This window comes from Lynx canadensis, chromosome C1 (genome assembly GCF_007474595.2).
Source record: "Lynx canadensis isolate LIC74 chromosome C1, mLynCan4.pri.v2, whole genome shotgun sequence".
Lineage (NCBI taxonomy): Eukaryota > Metazoa > Chordata > Mammalia > Carnivora > Felidae > Lynx > Lynx canadensis.
Genome location: NC_044310.1, coordinates 207,675,668 through 207,695,342, shown reverse-complemented (window position 1 = coordinate 207,695,342; position 19,675 = coordinate 207,675,668). Strand labels below are relative to the sequence as shown.

Sequence of the window (19,675 nt, the reverse complement as noted above, 5' to 3'; positions counted from 1 at the left end):
CACTCACCTTTCTCTTACCGCCCCTTCCACCGCCCACATATGCGTTGCCCTGTGGGGGATACATTCATCTTTCCTCAAGCACAGGACTTACCTTAGTGATCAACCGCCCAGGCCCCCTCTTGCACCGTGTCTCCCATCTGCCTAGCGTCCCGTTTGACACTCAGCCCTCCTGGCCAGGAAGGCAGTCCCTCCTTCTCTTCCTCCCCTCCCCACATGGGCCTGGTCAGCGCTTACCCATCCTTCAGACCCAGACTCAAATGTCACTTTCTCAAAGAAGCCCCTCCCATTCCCGGACCCCCCAGACAGGCCCCGCCATCTTGTCATACACCCATATGGCACCCTGCTTTCCTGTGAAGCACTTACCTAACTGTGACCAAGTAGCTATGTGTTGAAATTGTGGTATGGTGCCAGTCTCCCTGGCGTAATGGAAGGGACTGGGTTTTCCTGGCCCTCCATCCTCCGCACCTGCCAAGGGCCTGGCACAGAGTCAGCTTGCAGTAAGTGATTGTCCAATAGATGAATAAATGAAGTGAAACTGAAAGTATCACACACACACACACACACACACACACACACGCACACCAGAGGGAACCCTGAGGGAAACCCAAGTCACAGATGCGCTTCTAGAATCGACAGATTCCAGAGAAACATCCAGAATGTGTATCTTCACTAAAATTCTGTGTCTCGCTTTCTGACTGTATAACTCTTACCTCAGCTCAGAACTTAGAGAATCTCCAAGCTGCCACCTTCTTCAGGAAATAGCATGAAAGGATGTATTAGTTTGCTGTGGCTGCGGTAACAAAACACCACAGACTGGGCAGCCTAAACCACAGAAATTTATGTTCTCACGGTTCTGGAGGCTGGAAGTCCAGTATCAAGGTGTCAGCAAGGTTTGTTTCTTCTGAGGCCTCTCTGCTTGGTGCATAGGTGGTCACCTTCTTGCTGGGTCCCCTCGTGGTCTTTCCCTCTGTGCCAACACACATCTGGTGTCTGTCTCTGGGTCCAGATCTCCTCTTTTATAGAGACATCAATCATACTGGATCAGGTCCACCCTAACTGCCTCATTTTAAAATTTATAATTGTCTCTCTAAAGAGCTTATCTTTAAATACGGTTACATTCTGGGGCGCCTGGGTGGCTCAGTCGGTTAAGCATCTGACTTCAGCTCAGGTCACGATCTCACAGTTTGTGAGTTCAAGCCCCGCATCGGGCTCTGTGCTAACAGTTCGGAGCCTAGAGCCTGCTTCGGATCCTGTGTCTCCCTCTCTCTCTGTCCCTCCCCAGCTCACGTTCTGTCTCTCTCTGTCTCAGAAATAAAAATTAAAAACAATTTAAATATAGCTACATTCTGAGTTAGTGGAAGTTAGGACTTCAATGTATGGATTGTGGGAGAACATAATTCCCCCCATAACAAAGGGTCCGAGTCATTTTTATCTCATCAGGTTAGTGTGAACTTCCTCATTTTTTATTAGCTCAGACATTTTAAGCCTGCAAATGTCCCTCTGCATCTTAAGAGTACATCCTCTCTTGTGTGTTAAGAAATATGTAAGAAAACTATCTAGAAGTCTGTGGAAAAACCAGGAAGATGCAAGAAGGCAATTTAAAAAGGGGGCACCTGGGTGGCTCAGTCGGTTAAGCATCCGACTTCCACTCAGCTCATGATCTCACGGTTCATGAGTTCAAGCCCCGCATTGGGCTCTGTGCTGACAGCTCAGAGCCTGGAACCTGCTTTGGATTCTCTGTCTCCCTCTCTCTGCTCTCTCTCCCTCTCTCTCTCTCTCTCTCTGTCTCCTCAAAAATAAACAAAAACATTTAAAAATTAAAGTGAAATTAAATTAAATTAAATTAAATGATGAGGGGAACAGAGCCAAGGAAAGTGCTTCTCCAGTCACTGTCATGTGGCTGAGAAGGAAAACATACCTATGAGGAAGAAATAAGAGCGAAAGCAGGCTTGGTGGTCCAGGTAGAGCCTTCAGTGTGCCAGAATGTCTAGCGGAAACGAGAGCGTTCATTCTCAGTCCTTGATAAAGTACCTGCTCATTGATGCGTCGGTTCTACAGAAATACTCGCACTGCCCATCGCCATGATTGCGTCACCGGAAATAAACGCTTTCTTTCCTGTTTCAGGATCCCCACGTGAACGCGTTTTTCCGACAGTGCCAAAAAAGGGAGAAAGATCTGTCTCAGTCGCCTACCTCGAATTTCATCCGCTCTTGTAAGGTAACAGTGACCTGCAAACAGTTTCAGTGTCTCCAAGGTAGAAATGGGGGAAAGGGGTCTTTACGGTTTCCAGCGAGTAGCAAACTAAGAGGTTACTGCCCTTGAAGATTTTTAGATGCCTTATCAATTTCAGAGAGTAAATGGTTATGTCTCAGTGCCTGGTTTTTGTGTGTTGCTTAAAAAACTAGCAGAGATCAGGGGTTTTTTCCAAAAGAAAAACGGTTGAAAATCAGAATCAGTTGATTTTAAATTAAGTAATTATATAAAGTGCCCTGGCAACATCACCCCCATGCCTGTGTGCCTTGCCAAATCCAATGAAGAATGAAGCCAAAGGAAGGTGAGCTACAGCGTTCATATTTGAGTTCTAAAAAAACAGCAGCAGAATGTGCCTTAAAATTCATCGGTGCCTTTTTTTTTCCTACCAATTTACTACAGAACTTACTGAATGTGGAAAAGATTCACACAATCATGAGTTTTCTGCCTATAATCTTGAATCAGCTGTTCAAGGTGCTGGTACAGAACGAGGAAGATGAAATAAGCACAGCCGTGACCAGGTATCTATCACACGGTCTCGGGAGAAGAGACCTTACAGTCCGTGGTTGCACCAAACTGATTGCAAGAGAATGACCACTATTCGAGTGTGCCTGCATTTCGTTTGAACACAGATCTCAAATCTTAAGTATTTATCACTCTTGACTTCTTGCTTTCAAGTCATTTGTTAGTATCATTTGGATAAAGTTTTAGACCTTTTTTTTTTTTACTCTTTCTTCTGTTTTATCATTAAGCTTTTTGTTTAGAGATAATTAGAGATTTGCATTCAGTCATAAGAAATAATGCAGAGAGACCCCATGTTCCCTTTACCCAGTTTACCAATGGCAGCATCTTGCAAAACTGTAACACAGTATCACCACCAGGATATTGACATTGGTGGAATGAGGATACAGAACAATTTCCATCACCCGGGGAATCCCTCATGTTGCCTTTTTATAGCCACAGTTACTTCCATCACATCACATCACATCCCCACCCCTATCCTTGGTAACTACTAATCTGTTAAAATTTTAGATAGATAGATAGATATGAAAGAGAGCTGGGGATTTTTCCAGTTTTTCGTAGATTCTAGGTGAACACAAGATTTTATTTTTCAGATTAATAGCCAATGCAATTGCTGGGTCATATGATAATTGCATGTGTAGCTTTTAAGAAAACACTGAATTATTTTCCGGAGTAGCTGTACCATTTTGCATTCACCCTAGACTTTTTTAAAAATTTTTCTTGGGGCGCCTGGGTGGCGCAGTCGGTTAAGCGTCCGACTTCAGCCAGGTCACGATCTCGCGGTCTGGGAGTTCAAGCCCCGCGTCAGGCTCTGGGCTGATGGCTCGGAGCCTGGAGCCTGTTTCCGATTCTGTGTCTCCCTCTCTCTCTGCCCCTCCCCCGTTCATGCTCTGTCTCTCTCTGTCCCAAAAATAAATAAACGTTGAAAAAAAAAAAATTTAAAAATTTTTCTTAAATTGTTCTCACTTTAAATTTGTCTATGCTACATTCTTCCAACATTACTAATCTGTCTAATGACTCTGACAATCATAATTTCCTCTCTATAAAGATACCGTTTTAAGTTAGTTAAAGGATCATATATTTCTAATGTTCAGTGTTTTAAAAATATTAGTCACAGAATTCTAGGAAGAAAAATTGCTGTTAACATTGAAATGTGTCCAGAACTTTCCTAACTCATAAGCATATTATTAACCTCTTCCAGAATGAGGGTCTTTAGCCTCATTTTTATTTTTTAATTTACATATTTAAATGCAAGTTAATTAATATACAGTGTCATATTAGTTTTGGGAGTAGAACCAGGTGACTCATCACTTACATATGACACCCAGTGCTCATCCCAACAAGTGCCCTCCTTAATGCCCATCCCCCATTTAACCCATCCCCCACCCCGCTCCCCTCCAGCAACCCTGTTTGTTCTCTGTATTTAAGAGTCCCTTATGGTTTGCCTCCCTCTCTGTTTTTATCTTCGCTTTCATTTTTATTTTTTTTAATTTTTTTTTTACATTTTATTTATTTTTGATAGAGAGAGACAGAGCACAAGTGGGGGAGGGGCAGAGAGAGAAGGAGACACAGAATCCGAAGCAGGCTTCAGGCTCCGAGCCGTCAGCACAGAGCCTGACGCGGGGCTCGAACTCACAAACCGCGAGATCATGACCTGAGCTGAAGTCGGACACTCAACTGACTGAGCCACCCAGGCGTCCCTCTTCATTTTCATTTTTAAAGTAGAGCCCTGAAGCTCTGAAAAATTAATGCCTAATCGTTCCATGAGAGCCAGTTCTGGACCCAGAGTAAAAGTTCCCAACTGTACCTTCAGTTGAGGCTCTTTCCAGTATGAATATATGGGTCTTTGTTGACAAGACTCCTCAATATTTCGGTGGATAGATCTGTTGAAAATCTGAGACATTCTAAAACATCAGTCACAGCCATAGAGCAACTGGCGGTATGCATGTGAAAACAATCAGCCCACACCACTGCTACTATTAGAAACTCAGCAGCTAAGGAGGAAAATAAAAAACAAAACCCTGAATCTTAACCTCATTGCTTTCCTCAAAAACATGTGTAGCACCTCTGTGTTGAAAGGAAAGGTCCTCTTAAATGGACTATGATAATCAATTGGAAGTTAAACGTCTTGAGTTTTAATCAGGTACTAAAACTGATCCCTTTTCCAAGAAGGCAGTGTCTCCAAACGGGCAAGCCATAGAAGTCTCCAGTGGGACATTGCAGCCATAAGATATTACTTCTATCTTAGTGTTTCGAGATTTCAGGGTTGGAAATAGTTAATAGGTAATAGGGATATTAAATATCCTGTATTGGGGGATGAGAGGAGGTATCTGAAATTGGTCCATGCATTCATTCAGTATCTATTAAATACCCAGTTTATGGAACATACCAGTGACAACCCAAGTGGTATTTTCCCGCCTTCTCCAGAAAGGCCACTGAAGTTTTGTTTTTCCAGGGTTCTGACCGACATCGTGGCCAAGTGCCATGAGGAACAGCTGGACCACTCCATCCAGTCGTACATTAAGGTATGAAATCGACACTTGAACACTGGGCATATCCCCTCGTGCTGTGTGGTTTGTCTCATTTCCTGTCTGCAACAAGTGGGAAGTTTCTCCCTTTAGCTGGATGGGGCTTCCCCTCGGTAATATCAAGCATTCCCCTTAGCTACTTAGAACCCCATCTCTTCTGATAACCCAGACGTGCTCTTTAACTATATAAATAACATGTACATGTGCAAATGAAGATTTATACGGGGAGGAAGAGCAAAGAAAGAGAAGAGAAAATGAAAAAGTATTGCCCTTTTGAAGTCAACATTACAAATAAATGCAATTCCTGTGTATATTTAAGGAATATTTTTCCTGTTGGCTTGTTGAATGCTCTGTGTTTCTTCTGTAATGTTTTCTTAGCTCTTTTTATTGTTTTCTCAGGCATTATTTCATTTTCCCAGTTACTGTATATTTGTACCTGCTTCTGGTATGTTAAGTCCTTTATCCTCAGGCATGATCCACTAGCCCATTCCGTCATTGTGCATTGCTTCCTCCAGCCCTCCTTCGCCAAGTGTTCACTCGGACATGTTCATATTCTCATTTCCCGTTGGCCTGTGACTTAATGCCAGTGAACTTGTGATGATGTTTGCACATTAGAGTTCCTGCCTAAATGTCATCTTCTTGAATGAAAAGAAAGAATCCATCCAGACATGAATAAGAGTGCCTCATATTGCTTTCTAATGCGTAAAGGAGCTAAATTTCTATTTTTTTTAATGCATACGATTAAATCTTTTTGAGACACAGACCTTTTTTAATTAAAAGAATGTATTCCATTAATATATACAAATGGACATATACTTATATAATTTAGGTGTCTAGAAAGGTGACTAGAGAAGAATTGGGGGGAAGGGCGGTTGTGCTAGAAATGTGTAAAAGACAAAAACAAAACTTCCCGTGAAATTTCATTCTGGAGGGAACCCCTCTGTGATACCATCGGTGAGGAATTTGTTCATGGCGGTTTTAGATCTGCATATTTTCTACCTGCCAGAAATGTTAGATAATCTCCCCAAATACCTAAATATGACTTGTTCCCTTCCTTACAATAGTCCATATGCCAAAAATAGTCAGCCACTTCACAGTTATTTCCCTATTGTATAATTTTGCCCAATAATATGTACATTTCAGTTGTGGAAAGCCAGTTCGACCTACAAATTCTTTTTTTAGTTTGTTCTCTGAGACAGAATCATAGTGTACTTTGAGCAGGTATTGATGAATTTACGTTCAACAGAATCATCTACAGGACTTTCACTCTCTCAGTGCTTACCCTGAGTTTTCCATTTTAATCTCCAAAGGGGCTAAGAAGAAAACAGTTCCCCAGTCCTTATTACACAAAGGCATCTCCATTTCAACACAAGTATTTGCCTTGTTCCAATGGGATCATTGAAAATTACATTAAGAACCCATGATGTTGTGACTATTTTTGTGACAGCCAAGGCAAGTCCCTTATAAGTCAGCTCTCAGACTCATTCTGTGATGCTCTTGGAAAGCTATATGGGAAGGCATCCTGATATGGTCTTTATTTTTGACCAGGATGTTTGAAATCTCCTGATGAGACCATTTGATTTTGTAATACAGGAGACTGCATACTTAGTTTGCTTTGAAGTGGTTGAAATTCAGGAATATACCTAAGTAGAATGCCAAGCTGATAACAATTCCTAAAGATATCTTATAAAATACTTTCACATATCTACAGCGAGCACACCCTAATAAATAGTATCAACAGTAATTTTACTCTAGAAAAAACACTAAACTAGCAAGTGGGAAATTAGATTCTAGTCGAGGTTAAATAGTTAACTAGAGCAATCAGCCTCGCTTGACCTCATTTTTACTCCTGTGAAGTGAGGATGAACCAGATGAATATCCAGCTCTATGATTCTGTTATTGGACTCCTGTTGCAATACATGGTTGACTGTCTGACCTTGACCAAGGAGTCTCATTTTTTTTTTTTTATCCTCGGTGGGAAAAAAGAATTTCTTAACATGCAGATAGATATTAAGCCCCATACCTAGGTGCATAACGAAAACTGATGGGCCGATGCCAATATATGCTTTTATATCTTTGAAAGATGTGCTATTCAATGGAACTTATGTATATTCAGAAGCAAACTAAACACCATTTCAAGTTCAGTGGTGCTAAATGCTGCTAACTCACCCCATCTACAATATCCAAAATGCACACACATGCACCATGTCTTTTTCAAAGATGGGTGTCTAAAGCCAATCTAATTAAATGCCATGGGTTATGGCAATTCATGGCACTGACATGTTCCAGCCAAAATTTTAAAATAAGGATATCCCAGGGCTAGTTGTAATGCTGTCGAGGCCAAATAACAGGGCATAGGACCAGGTAGTTGGGAGTGATATTACCCTCACATGAGTGGTAATTCATGAGGGAAAAAAAATCATACTACTCTGGATTTGAGCTAGTTCCATGCATCTCTTAGCTTTGTCTTTCTCCTCTGGGATGAGCTCGGAGAAGTCAGCCTCCATCAGGGCCACTTAGGTGACAATGAGCTGCAAAGTTCAAATAAACAATGATAGATCCAAATGTGAATGTTCCTTTGCTTTGAGTTTCTTGCCTGCCTCCACTCTTGACGATAGCGAAGGCTGAGTGGTGAATATTGTGAAGAAATGACCTTCCCTGAGGCTAACCCTACTCATAAGTAAAATGTTACAATTCAGTGATGAGCATTTTATATTTAAAATATGTGCATAAATTGGTACTGATACCCTTAAAATATATGAAGGGATCCTGAAAACTAAAAACCGTCTCATGCGCTCAGAAGTGCATACCAAAACCAGTCTTTTGAGAGAAAAAAAGTAAGCAACATTTGTTATCCTACTGATGGCCGATGTTCATGAACCCTTTGATAGCTGTGTCTGAGCGTGACATGATAGAACCTGGGCGTGTGGGGAGCTCACGTACTGGCCTCTGGAAGGCACCTGCTTCCCCACTTGGCTATTTGAGTGGGTGCTCTACCCTTTCAGGATGAAGAAATGCTACCATGCCACCTGTTACCAGTGGAAGGAAGGAGAAGGGGAAATGTGTCCTAAGTAGGTGGGTCAAAGCCCTCCGTGTTTCCTTGAACCTGCTAAATTGCTCTCTGACTCTTTCTTTTGATTTCTACACAAAGAGTTTCAAGGAGAGCTTAGGTGAGCCAAGCCCTACCTGTGCAAAGCCCTAAATAGGAACAGTTGTATACTCCTCTTATCATTGGGCCTTCATTTATTTCATGACAAAATCTGGCATGAGCAGATAATTTTGACATATGAGTTATTCGTGTAACATAACTGTGGAAACTCCGGTTTTCTGTTTTGGTTTTTTTTTAAGTCTTTAACTTTTTTCCCTTTTTGGATTTTCTTCAGTTCGTGTTCAAGACCAGGGCATGCAAGGAGAGAACTATACATGAGGAGCTGGCTAAAAATGTGACTGGTCTTTTGAAATCCAATGACACCCCAACAGTAAAGCACGTCCTCAAGGTAAAGAATTTAAATGAAATTAAATTTAACATTTAACAATAAATGTTGTCAAGTTTCACTGTTAGCACAAGGGCTGGCTTGCTCCCACTCCCGGAAGGTGATGGGACTCATCGATTTTCATAGGCCATTTCTCTTATAGTTTCTAGCATAAACGTCATATTGAGCTAGAATAGGCCCAAGTTAAGTCCTTTGGCCTAAAGACAAAAACGAACGACCATTAATAATCTGAAACAGTCAAAAATGCTCACTGTAGCAAAAATAAAGTTTGTTGGGTTTTTAGGGATAGTAAGAGGAAATGTACCAACAGAAGGGTTAATGCTGTCCTAATGAATACACTGACAACAGACAGGAAGCGGACAGAGCCACCACTGTTTGACCCTAGAATGTTGAAAAACACATGCATCCGTGGTACATAAAGCAGAGGTGGCGTGGGGCGCCTGGGTAGCTCAGTCAGTTGAACACCCAACTCTTGGTTTTGGCTCAGGTCGTCATCTCGCAGTTCATGAGTTTAAGTCCTGCTGGCAGTTCAGAGCCTGCTTGGGATTCTCTCTCTCTCCCTCTCTCCGTGCCCCTCCCCTGCTCATGTTGTCTCTCTCTCTGTATCAAAATAAATAAATAAACTTTTTTAAAAAAGCAAAAAGAAAAGACGGCGAGAATCTTATAAAGAGACAACTCTACATTATTATAGAAGCATGGATTTAGTCCCCAGCTAAATTAATTTTCTATCATGACTTGACAGATGGATGATTGATCAGCAAGTAGCTGGAAAGAGAAGGTGGGATCAATAAACCTCAACATGAGTTCCCTAAACTCAAATTATTCTAGGCCAAGCAGTTTGTTTAAATTAGTCTTGTGAGTATATTCATTCTGTTTACGCAACAAAACTGCTCCGAGTGCCCCACCCCCACAGGACAGGCACCCGCCTTAGCATCCGGCAGACATCAGAGGATAGAATAAAGACCTCTGCCCTTGGGAAGCTTGCATTCTGCTGGGGGATGAAAATGAGCAACTACAGACATCAGAACCAAAATAATTAAATTGTGTGTTAGAAGGTGAGAAGTGGTATGGGGGAAAAAAAATATCCAGCAGGTAAGGGGAATCGGGAACTCTGGGGGTACAGAGTGAGCTTGGCAGTTCAAATAGACTGGTGAGGCTAGAACTCATGGAGAAGGTCATACTTGAGCAAAAAGTGCAAAGGAAGTTGGGGAACTGGCCACGTGGGTGCTTGCAGAACAGTAAAGGTAGAGGGGACTCCTGTATAAAATCGCAAGGCGGCAGCCTGCCTGGTGTGCCAGAAGGATGACAGAGAGGCCAGTGTGGCTGGAGCCAAGTCAGCGAAGAAGAAAGGAGGAGGGCGGGAGTGGGGAGCAGTGGTTGGCAGGTAGCCTAAGGCCTTTCGGGCTACTGCAAGGGCTTTGGCTCCCGCTCGGCAAATTTGAGAGCCCTTAGAGGGTTGTGAGCAGGGGAGTGATGCAAGCTGACCTGATGGCTGTGTAAAGAGAGAATCCACTCTAGCAGGGGTGGAGTGAGGGTGGTATCAGGGTGCTCGGGGTGGGGTGGGGGGGAGAGGTGCCTGCCAGAGAAGCAGGGTTGTGTAGGGAGAGTCCGCGCTCAGTTAAAAGACAAGGTCAAGGGAATGTTCGGAGAAATTACGTCTTCGGGAGATTTTGGTGATGTTGGGCCATGCCTTCCAGAAGGTGTGTCGGGAGACAAGAAGCAGTGGGATGTAAGAATGCAAAAAGGACTAGGTGGTACCTACAGAGAATAGAGGGCAAGAAGGCGAGACTTCTGTTATCAGACAGAAACTGAGACCAAAGGCCTAATTCCATTAGTCCTGGTGGCCTCAAGGTAAACAGCCGAGGCAGACGAGACTGCTAAGGGGTGGAGCTTGATAGGCCTCAGCTGCCTTAAGAGGCAAATGTAGAGACACTTGGCATATCGTTAAAAATATCATTTTGGACACGATGGGGAAAGGGAATGGTAACAGTGTGCCTTGTATTGTTATTTCTGACAACATGAGTTCCATTTCCAATATCAAGTTTACTAAGAAACGACCCCTTTGTAAATCGAGAGCTGCCTTGTTCGAACACAGACCTCCTTTGTCCCTCATCTCAGTCAGACGTCTAGAGTCAGGACCGTGGACTCAGAAGCTCTTAGCAATGTTGTGTGTACCAGCCTAAAGTGGATCTAATTCACGTGCCCCTCGATGGTAGACCAGAGAAGTAAATTGGGGTTGTGTATGTGATGGACTTCCAGCTAAATGAGTCAACATAGATGGACCTCAGGACAGGATTTCTTGAATGAAGAAAGCAATCATCAGACAATACGCACCGGATGATTCCGTTTATGTGGAGTTCAGCGGCAGGCAAAAACTAAATTGTGCTTCAGTGTATACTATTGGTAGCAAAACTTTGAAGTAAAGCCAGGGAATAATTAGCACAGAATTCAAAATTGTTATCAGTGGTGGATAAAATGGAAGGGGAAAAGGACCAGGGAGGTATAGTCTTTAAACTGTACATATACAACATACACTTTTTGTGTCTGGGGTAAGTATGACCCTTAGACCCGAGAAAGGGGGACCTTCATCCTAGGACATGTTTTGGTCTTCTCCAGCTGCACCCCTCCCCAGAGGAAGAGGTGGGAGAGGAGCTAAGAGAAATGCCCACTGGGAGCCCCTACCTCCTCTTCTGGACCAAAAGGATTCCCAGGAGCCTCCCACCTTAAGGGCTTATCAGCTTAATCTTAGGCCTGCTGAGGGCCTCTTTCCTAAGTCCACCCTTCAGAGGGGAGATCTTGATGCCTGAGGGAAACTGTAGACCTACGAAGGGAGCAGTTTGAAGTGGGAGAGAGTTCGTGGACAGCAGTCTCTTATGCAGGCTTGACAGTCCCATGTGGGCAGGTGGTCTGTCCAGGTATGGGACAGAACCATGGGCAAGAAGAGGGGTTAGGCCAAGGACCTGCTCTGTCTGTGCCCCCACATTCTGGCCCAGCGCTCCAAGTTGACGTGAAGTTCTATTTGACATGAAATTAGGGGAATCAAACACACTTAATTTAACACTTTGTTAGCTTGACTTCAAACTTTTAGATGTTTAGCCATGTGGCTTTCATCTTTACTTTTGCCTCTGGCCCTGGAAATGCTAAGGAGAGGCCCACGTTGATAGATTTTAATATAAAACGTTTTGTTTAGTTTTGCGTGACTGAAACAAATAGAACACTCCGTGAATAAATATTTCATGAGATTGCTGTCTAATCAGCCGCATCGAGTAAACCAGTATCTTGTTTTAGTTTCATTCTTTAAGATGATTAAGCTGCTGAAATGTCTGGCATTTACTTTCACCACTGGAATTTTGATAACGATCGTCCTAACCTAATGGAGATATTTTATTGTTCTGATTCATTTTGTTTCAAAGAACACACTTTAAAATAAAGACTTTACAACATTACGTGTTTTAAAGGACAAAATCATTGTTATTTTACTATCACGTAATAAATTTCTTGCTGTCTTTTCTTTTCCTAACAGCATTCTTGGTTCTTCTTTGCAATTATCCTCAAATCAATGGCACAGCACTTGATTGACACAAATAAAATTCAGGTAAGAACATAGGTAATGCACCACAGTCCAACAATTGTGCTGATGAATACGCCCTCGTTAGTTCCATTTTTATTTGCTTTGTGAACCTTAGCGATCTGTGTCTGTTGCTTTTTAAGTGGGAGAAACGATTGTGTGTGTCAGTACAGGTCCTTCAGAAGCAGATGCCAGGACAGAATTAGAGGTGCAAAAGGATAGGAAGGAAGACCAAGACCAGGAAGATCTGACACCTGTGGAAGGAGAAGGAAGGAAAGAGGGTTGGCCAGAAAGAGCTCGGCAGTGAGAAGTTTTTAGCTGGGCCAATGGGCATTCTGAGAGCAGAGAATGTTCATTAGAAGAGTCCTGCGTGGGGCAGATGGTCTGCTTGTGGTATCTCTGCAAGCTCAGTTATGAACTTGGAGAGCCTTGGGAGACCATGGGCTTGGCATAAGCGCTTGGCGTTCTTCCCGGTAGATTTTGTCTCGAAAGAACATCTGAGCTGTGCTCATCCATGGCTGCCATAGTCCATGGTTTGTATCATGCATAGCACATGCTCCTGAATCTGCCCTTCTGCCGTTCCCATGGGCCTCGCTTCCTGAAAGGAAGTTTACAAGAGGGAGGCTAGTGGGATCATAGGGAAGCTCCTGTTATGGCAGTATGTCTCAGGGCGCCACATGATTCTCATCATCTCCATCCTCTCCGTGTCCATCTTTGATTCCCCTCACCCTCAGCCAGCAGCTCTGAAGGTCTTGGTGGCTTATCTGTGGTGTGACCCAAGCCCTCATTCAGACTGGTCCAGAGCGGTCTCAGCCTCTGGTCATCATACTCTACACAGATCATTCATAGTTATAATTGGGTAAGAGGACCAAGAAGCACTCAAGTGGATTGATCTCCTGACTTCCACACAGATTTCTCTGTACTCTCACAGTAGGTAACCCCCCCGCCCCCCACTCTGCCACCAAGAGAATAAATCAGAATATTGCTTGGGGTGGAGCTGGCGGTGAATAGTGATATTGTCTTTGTTTACACTCTTGGTCAGGAAGGGGCAGTGTTGGGGGTTTCCACTTGGCCTTTTACCACGGGCCAAGCATCCAGTGTGAGGTCGGTCCAAATGCCAATTATGTCAATACCAATTATACATTTGCACCAGGTAAATGTATAAATGACTGTCAGGTGGATCTTTGAAACCAGTGGATCCACATTAGCAGAATTTTAAAAATTTTTTTTTCAATGTTTATTTATTTTTGGGACAGAGAGAGACAGAGCATGAACGGGGGAGGGGCAGAGAGAGAGGGAGACACAGCATCGGAAACAGGCTCCAGGCTCTGAGCCATCAGCCCGGAGCCTGACTCGGGGCTCGAACTCACGGACCGCGAGATCGTGACCTGGCTGAAGTCGGACGCTTAACCGACTGCGCCACCCAGGCGCCCCTTCAGCAGAATTTTAGCCTGGACCCTTTTATTGATTCCTTTTAAGTTCCCACTGTAACAGGGTGGGCGTGATGATTCTTTTGGCCTTCAGATACCAATATCAGCTCAGATCTTGTATTAAATAGTGCTTGAAATACATGAGTGTTCCCCTCCCCCTAGTGCAGTCACCTGAGTCCAAGGCTGTGGAGCCCTTTGTAGAGGGCTGATAGAATCATTAAAGTATATGCTTAACTGCAGTATTGCAGGGGGCTTTTTGTAGAGACCCTGTCTCCCCTTCGATCAATGTGTACCAGATCTGAAAACTGACTCAGGTCTAGAGGCAGAGAAAGGAATCGCAAATATTTTTTGGAGCAAACATTGTCATCTTCTGAGATGAGAAGCTGCCTTTTTGGTAGATTGAGTATTGCCGTCGTTGGTTACTGTTTTTCCCAGAGGGACTCCAATATTTTTAACTAGCTCTACAACTACCTGAGGGTCAAGCCCCCTTGGCTGCTCTCCAGCCTTCCTATCTGTTACCGTAATTGCGGCCTTCTGGCTCCTGGAGGTTAAGTACAATCTCCTGGCCTCTGTTATTTGGGGGACCATCATCGCCATGACTGTTAGTGAGTCAACACTGTGACTGCCTGTCTCATCGGCAGACGGGAGACCACTGAACTTCTTAGAGATGTCAGTCCCACCTTTTTGATGGCTTTGGTGTGAATGATGTGACTTGCGGACATTCCTGTAGAACTTGATCCTCCAGTGGATCTTCTGGTCTCTACCTGTCCATTCTTACATATCCATTTTCCTCTGTCTCTTTATTCTTTCTTCTGTCATCTGCCAGGACACCTCAAGTATTCTCATTTTCACGCTGCTTAGAATGTGCCATCACCAGGATGCTAAGAGCCATCCTAACAATGAGTGGTCCACCCAAAGGTATCACTTCACTCAAGTCCTGATAAAATGTCAATGAATTTTAACTTATTCACTCTTCTTTCTGGCCCCCTTGGGGACCAGAGGAACTCCCGTGGCTCTTGCTTGGTACATGCCAACTAACTCTTCCAGCTTCTTAGAGTATACTCTCTTTCATACCTTATTAGGCCCAGCAAGTTCATAGCTGGGTTACGCTAGGACATTTCACCTGGGAGAAATGCAAGCTCTAAATAGGGGGAAGTAGGGCACTTGTACCAAGGCTGAGGGTTTAGGAAAGTGTGCGTAGCCACCTGTCCTTGGGCCGTCCACCCAGATCCATGCTTCCAGACTCCAGGTCTCTCCAACCATGGCTTGACCTAAGCATAGCAGATCGGCCTTGGCTGGACACTTAATCGTCTCTGGACGATTACCTCTTAGATCATCAACTTACCTCTTAGATCATCTATTTGGTTTTAGCTGTGTCTGCTCTCCCTCTTCCAGTGATGAAAACCTCCTGTCTGGAAGGAAGAGAAAATCTAATGTAAAGATAAGAATTATTCATATGTCTCTGTTACTGAGCTGTGTTGGGAGTTAGGAAACCTCACCACTCCAGTCCTTGCCCCATCACTAACAGGGTAGATGATAAAAAAGACATTTAGCATCTCAGAGCATATTTTCTCACCTGTGAGAAGAACGGATTAGACTAAAACCCTTTCATTCCTACCAGTATTTATCTGCTCAGATAGGTCACAGATGCCCTTATGAACAGTTAAAAATAAAGGAACTCATCATGGACGATGCCCTCGTGTCTAACCGTTTATCTTCGCTGATTCAGGTTTCTTTTTCATTGTCACCTTCAGGGGCTACCCCACCCTCCAGTGTCCTCTCAAGGGCCCATCACCTTCAAGTTCTCTTTTTTTTAATTTTTTTAAATGTTTATTTATTTTTGAGAGACACAGACAGAGCATGAGCAGGGGAGGGATGCAGACACACACACACACACACACACACACACACACACACACACAGGATCTGAAGCAGGCTCCAGGCTCTGAGCTGTCAGCACAGAGCCCGGCATGAGGCCCGAACTCATGAGCTGTGAGATCATGATCTGAGCTGAAGTCGGATCTTTAACCAGCTGAGCCACCCAGGCGCCCTGCATCACCTTTGAGTTTTCTAACCATCTCCATTCATCACAGACCTGATACCATCATTTCATTCAAAAGCATCCACAATGCACACCTCTTACACTTTTTGTGTTGTCTTTCTTTCTTTCTTTTTTTTTTAATTGTGAAATGAATGGCTTCCCCCACCATTAAGACAGTTTTTGTCATCACGGAGTGTGGGAGATTTGAGGAAGTCAGGAGAGGCATCTGGTTTGGTGCCCTGAGAGGCAGACAGCACCTCCACATGTGGTCTTGACAAAGGTGAGTTCCTGTTCACTAGGAACTTATGGATGCCTTCTCTGCACTGATCTCTAGTAGCAAGAGGTTCATGGTACTGGCTGACCTTTTGTTTCCCACTCCTTTTCCTAAAAAATTGCCAAGAGCCTGAACTTCAGCCCGTGCATTCTATGCCTGCCCCTGGTGACATATGCCATACGATAGATAGCCCAGACTCTCCAATGTGTTCTGGCTCTTTGGATTACGATCAGACTGTGCTATTCCTTTGCCTCTTTTCTCCCCCTATTCTGAGACAGAAATCCATGATTCCTGGTGCAGACACTCTCCCATTTCAATTGAGCCTTTGGGATATACTTCTGGAGAACAATTAAAAACACTACTCATGTATTTACCTGTCAGAACTTCTTTGGGTTAAGAGTGGGAGTAGGCCACAAGGAGTTAGAGAAGTAGACAAAAAGAGGGAAGAACCAAGGGAATATCAAAGCCCAAGGTGTTAGCACATGTGCTGTGAAGAAAATGTTGGTGCTGATGTATAATAGCCTCTTAGAGGATTAACAAAAGGAAAAAGAGGAAATCTACAGATGTGCTTTGATTATTTAAAAAGAAAGTTGTTTTCATGTAGGTGAATTGTTTACTTTATTTCCCAAGGTATATGGAGCAGAATGAAAAACTTCCCACGTGATTAAATAATTTATGTTTATTTGTTGTTAATGCAATTTGATTTCCACAGTAAGCGTTAAATATACATAGAGGGTAACCATACTATCCCGAAATATCTATATAGCCATGTCCTGGTAAATGGATTTAAAAATAATCCAGTGCACATAAGCACTTAAGAACTTGGTCTTAGAAAGAGAAAGAATAAGAAGAGGAGGGAAGGAGGGAGGGAGGAGGAAGGAAGGAAGGAAGGAAGGAAGGAAGGAAGGAAGGAAGGAAGGAAAGGAAGGGAGGGAGGGGGAAGGAAGGGAGGGAGGGAAGGGAGGGAGGGAGGAGGAAGGGAGGAGGAAGGAAGGAAGGGAAGGAGGAAGGAGGAAGGAAGGGAGGGAGGGAGGGAGGAAGGAAGGAAGGAAGGAAGGAAGGAAGGAAGGAAGGAAAGGGAAGGAGGAAGGAAAGAAGAAAGGGAAGGAGGAAAGAAGGAAGGAAGGAAGGAAGGAAGGAATAAGGAAGGAAGAAAGGAAGGGAGGGAGGGAGGGAGGAAGGAAGGAAGGAAGGAAGGAAGGAAGGAAGGAAGGAAGGAAGGAAGGAAGGAAGGGAGGGAGGGAGGGAGGGAGGAGGAAGGAAAAGGCAGTTGAACCTCTTGTTTGTTCCATGTGATTCCTATAACTTCATCCTCCTTGGTTTTTAATCTCGTCACATGGAAGGCTGGGTGCTGAGAATTTTAGAAATATATAGAGTTCAGTCTAACTCTAAATTTTGTGTTTCTATCTATGGTGAAAATGTGAGGCTAATTTTAAAGTCAACTTATAAAGATGAATCAATCTTGCCTGTCTCGTGCGAAGGGCTATGTGAATTCATGAAGTACGGCTAGATGGGAAAACTTAGCTGCTCGAAACTTTCCCCTTCTGTGCGGGAGGTCCAACAGGAGCAGAAGATTCCTGGACCGGAGGAGAGTCGTTAGGAACCCACAGAGTTTAGGTCAATGAATGTTATCTAATCTCAGAGCCAAGTCATTTTATGTCTGGTGGCAAGTCTCTTAACTGGGAGGTCCCACTGGCACCCGCTGTGGCGTATCCTGGGACCGTGACCTTAGGATGAGCTTGTACAAACTTGAAGTTACGAGATGAATAAAGGTGGAGAGGCTGATGTAAAACCTGGTGATTATAGCTAATAACAGTGTGTTGTATGATTGAAATATGCTCACAGAGTAAAACTTGAATGTTCTACCAAAAAATAATAAAGATGGAGTGATGGATATGTTAACTATATGGAAGGAATCTTTCACGATATACATGTGGTATAGTGTATCAAAGCACCAGTGTGCAACTTTAAAACATCTTACAGTTTGGTATGGTCAGTTACACGTCAATAAAGCTGAAATATGTTTTCAGAAAAAGACTAGCTGGGACTTTACTAGAGGACATTTCAAACCAGTATCTGCACTCATTCAGGTTACTCATCATTGATCTCTATAGTTGTTTATTGGGGGATACCTCATCTTAAAAAATCAAATAATGATTTTGAATTAAATAGAAACTAGTGTTAATGGAATCTAGATTAGTATTTATTATAGTTATTTTCTAACAGGGAAGGGGGGGAATTAAGATGTGAGAGGTCATAGAACATGTTACATTTCTACACTGTTTGAATAGTTTGCTATTAATAGATAATTTACTTTTTAATGAAAAAGTGAGGACCAACCTGAGTGGTGCAGTGGGTTAACTGTCCAACTCTTGATCTCAGTTTGGGTCATGATCTCACAATTTTTGAGTTCAAGCCCCATGTCAGGCTCTGCACTAATGTTGCAGACCCTGCTTGGGATTCTGTCTCTCCTTCTCGCTGACCCTCCCCTGCTTGTGTTCTCTCTCTCTCTCTCTCTCTCTTTCTCTGTCTCTCTCTCTCTCTCTCTCTCTTTCAAAATAAATAAACTTACGAAAAAAAATTTTAAAAAGTGAAAAACATCATTGGCCAAGATAGAAGGGAGCGTTAAGGGAAAATGATGGAAATTATAATCTTGAAATTAAAAGGGTTTCTATTTTGTAATTGCTTTCAAGTTTTCAAAAGGACTTTTTGTTTCATATATACAAAATGAAGGAAGTCTTTCAGTTTCTTTTTTTCCAGGCTTAGGATTCCACATGCCACATTATAAAGAAATGATCCATTCTTTCCCCAGCTTTCTCGGACTCAAAGATTTCCTGAATCTTACCAGAATGAATTGGACAATCTTGTAATGGTCCTATGCGATCACGTGATTTGGAAGTACAAAGATGCACTTGAAGAGACAAGAAGGGCAAATCAAAGCGTTGCCAGATTTCTTAAGGTACAGTTAAAAAAGTTCACAGTCCCATACAAGCCTTCATGATAGTGAATGCAAGATATTCTAAATGTTAATCAACTCACATCTCCATTTATGATAAAAGAGTCAAAACTTAGCACTATTAGATGAATACTTTTATCTATACATCTTACTTTTTAATATTTTGTTTTGATTTGGGGTGCCTGGGTGGCTCAGTCATTCGAACATCCAGTTCTTGATTTCAGCTCAGGTCATGATCCCAGGATTGTGGGATCGAGCCCCACATTGGGCTCCACACTGAGCCTGAAGCCTGCTTGGGATTTTCTCTCTCTCTCTCTCTCTCTCTCTCTCTCTCTCTCCCTCTTCCTCCTCCCCAACTCACACACTGTTTCCCTCTCTCTCTCTCAAAGTAAAAAAAAAAAAATTAATATTTTTTTCCAATTTAGAGTCACAGAAGAAAAAACCAAGCTTCAATAAAAGTATCCATTTGAGTATTGTCAAATCATAGTATTTCTAAATATTTTTTCAGTGAGATTTTTAAAGGAAAAGCTGCAATATGGCAATATTTTCTTGGGCATTTCTGCCCTTGGAGTAATGTTCTGGATTGCCTGTAGCTCTAGTAATGATGTCAAA

The 19,675-nt window shown here is 43.0% G+C and overlaps 1 protein-coding gene across 1 annotated transcript in view; it reads left to right on the top strand.

Moving 5' to 3' along the window:
- DOCK10 (dedicator of cytokinesis 10) overlaps window positions 1-19,675 on the top strand; it is a 269,566-nt gene that overhangs the window by 198,779 nt on the left and 51,112 nt on the right. Inside the window, 6 exon segments of the mRNA XM_030325753.1 lie at window positions 2,125-2,217; window positions 2,653-2,771; window positions 5,228-5,297; window positions 8,684-8,797; window positions 12,318-12,389; window positions 18,920-19,066. Of these exon segments, the coding sequence (XP_030181613.1) occupies window positions 2,125-2,217; window positions 2,653-2,771; window positions 5,228-5,297; window positions 8,684-8,797; window positions 12,318-12,389; window positions 18,920-19,066 (615 nt within the window).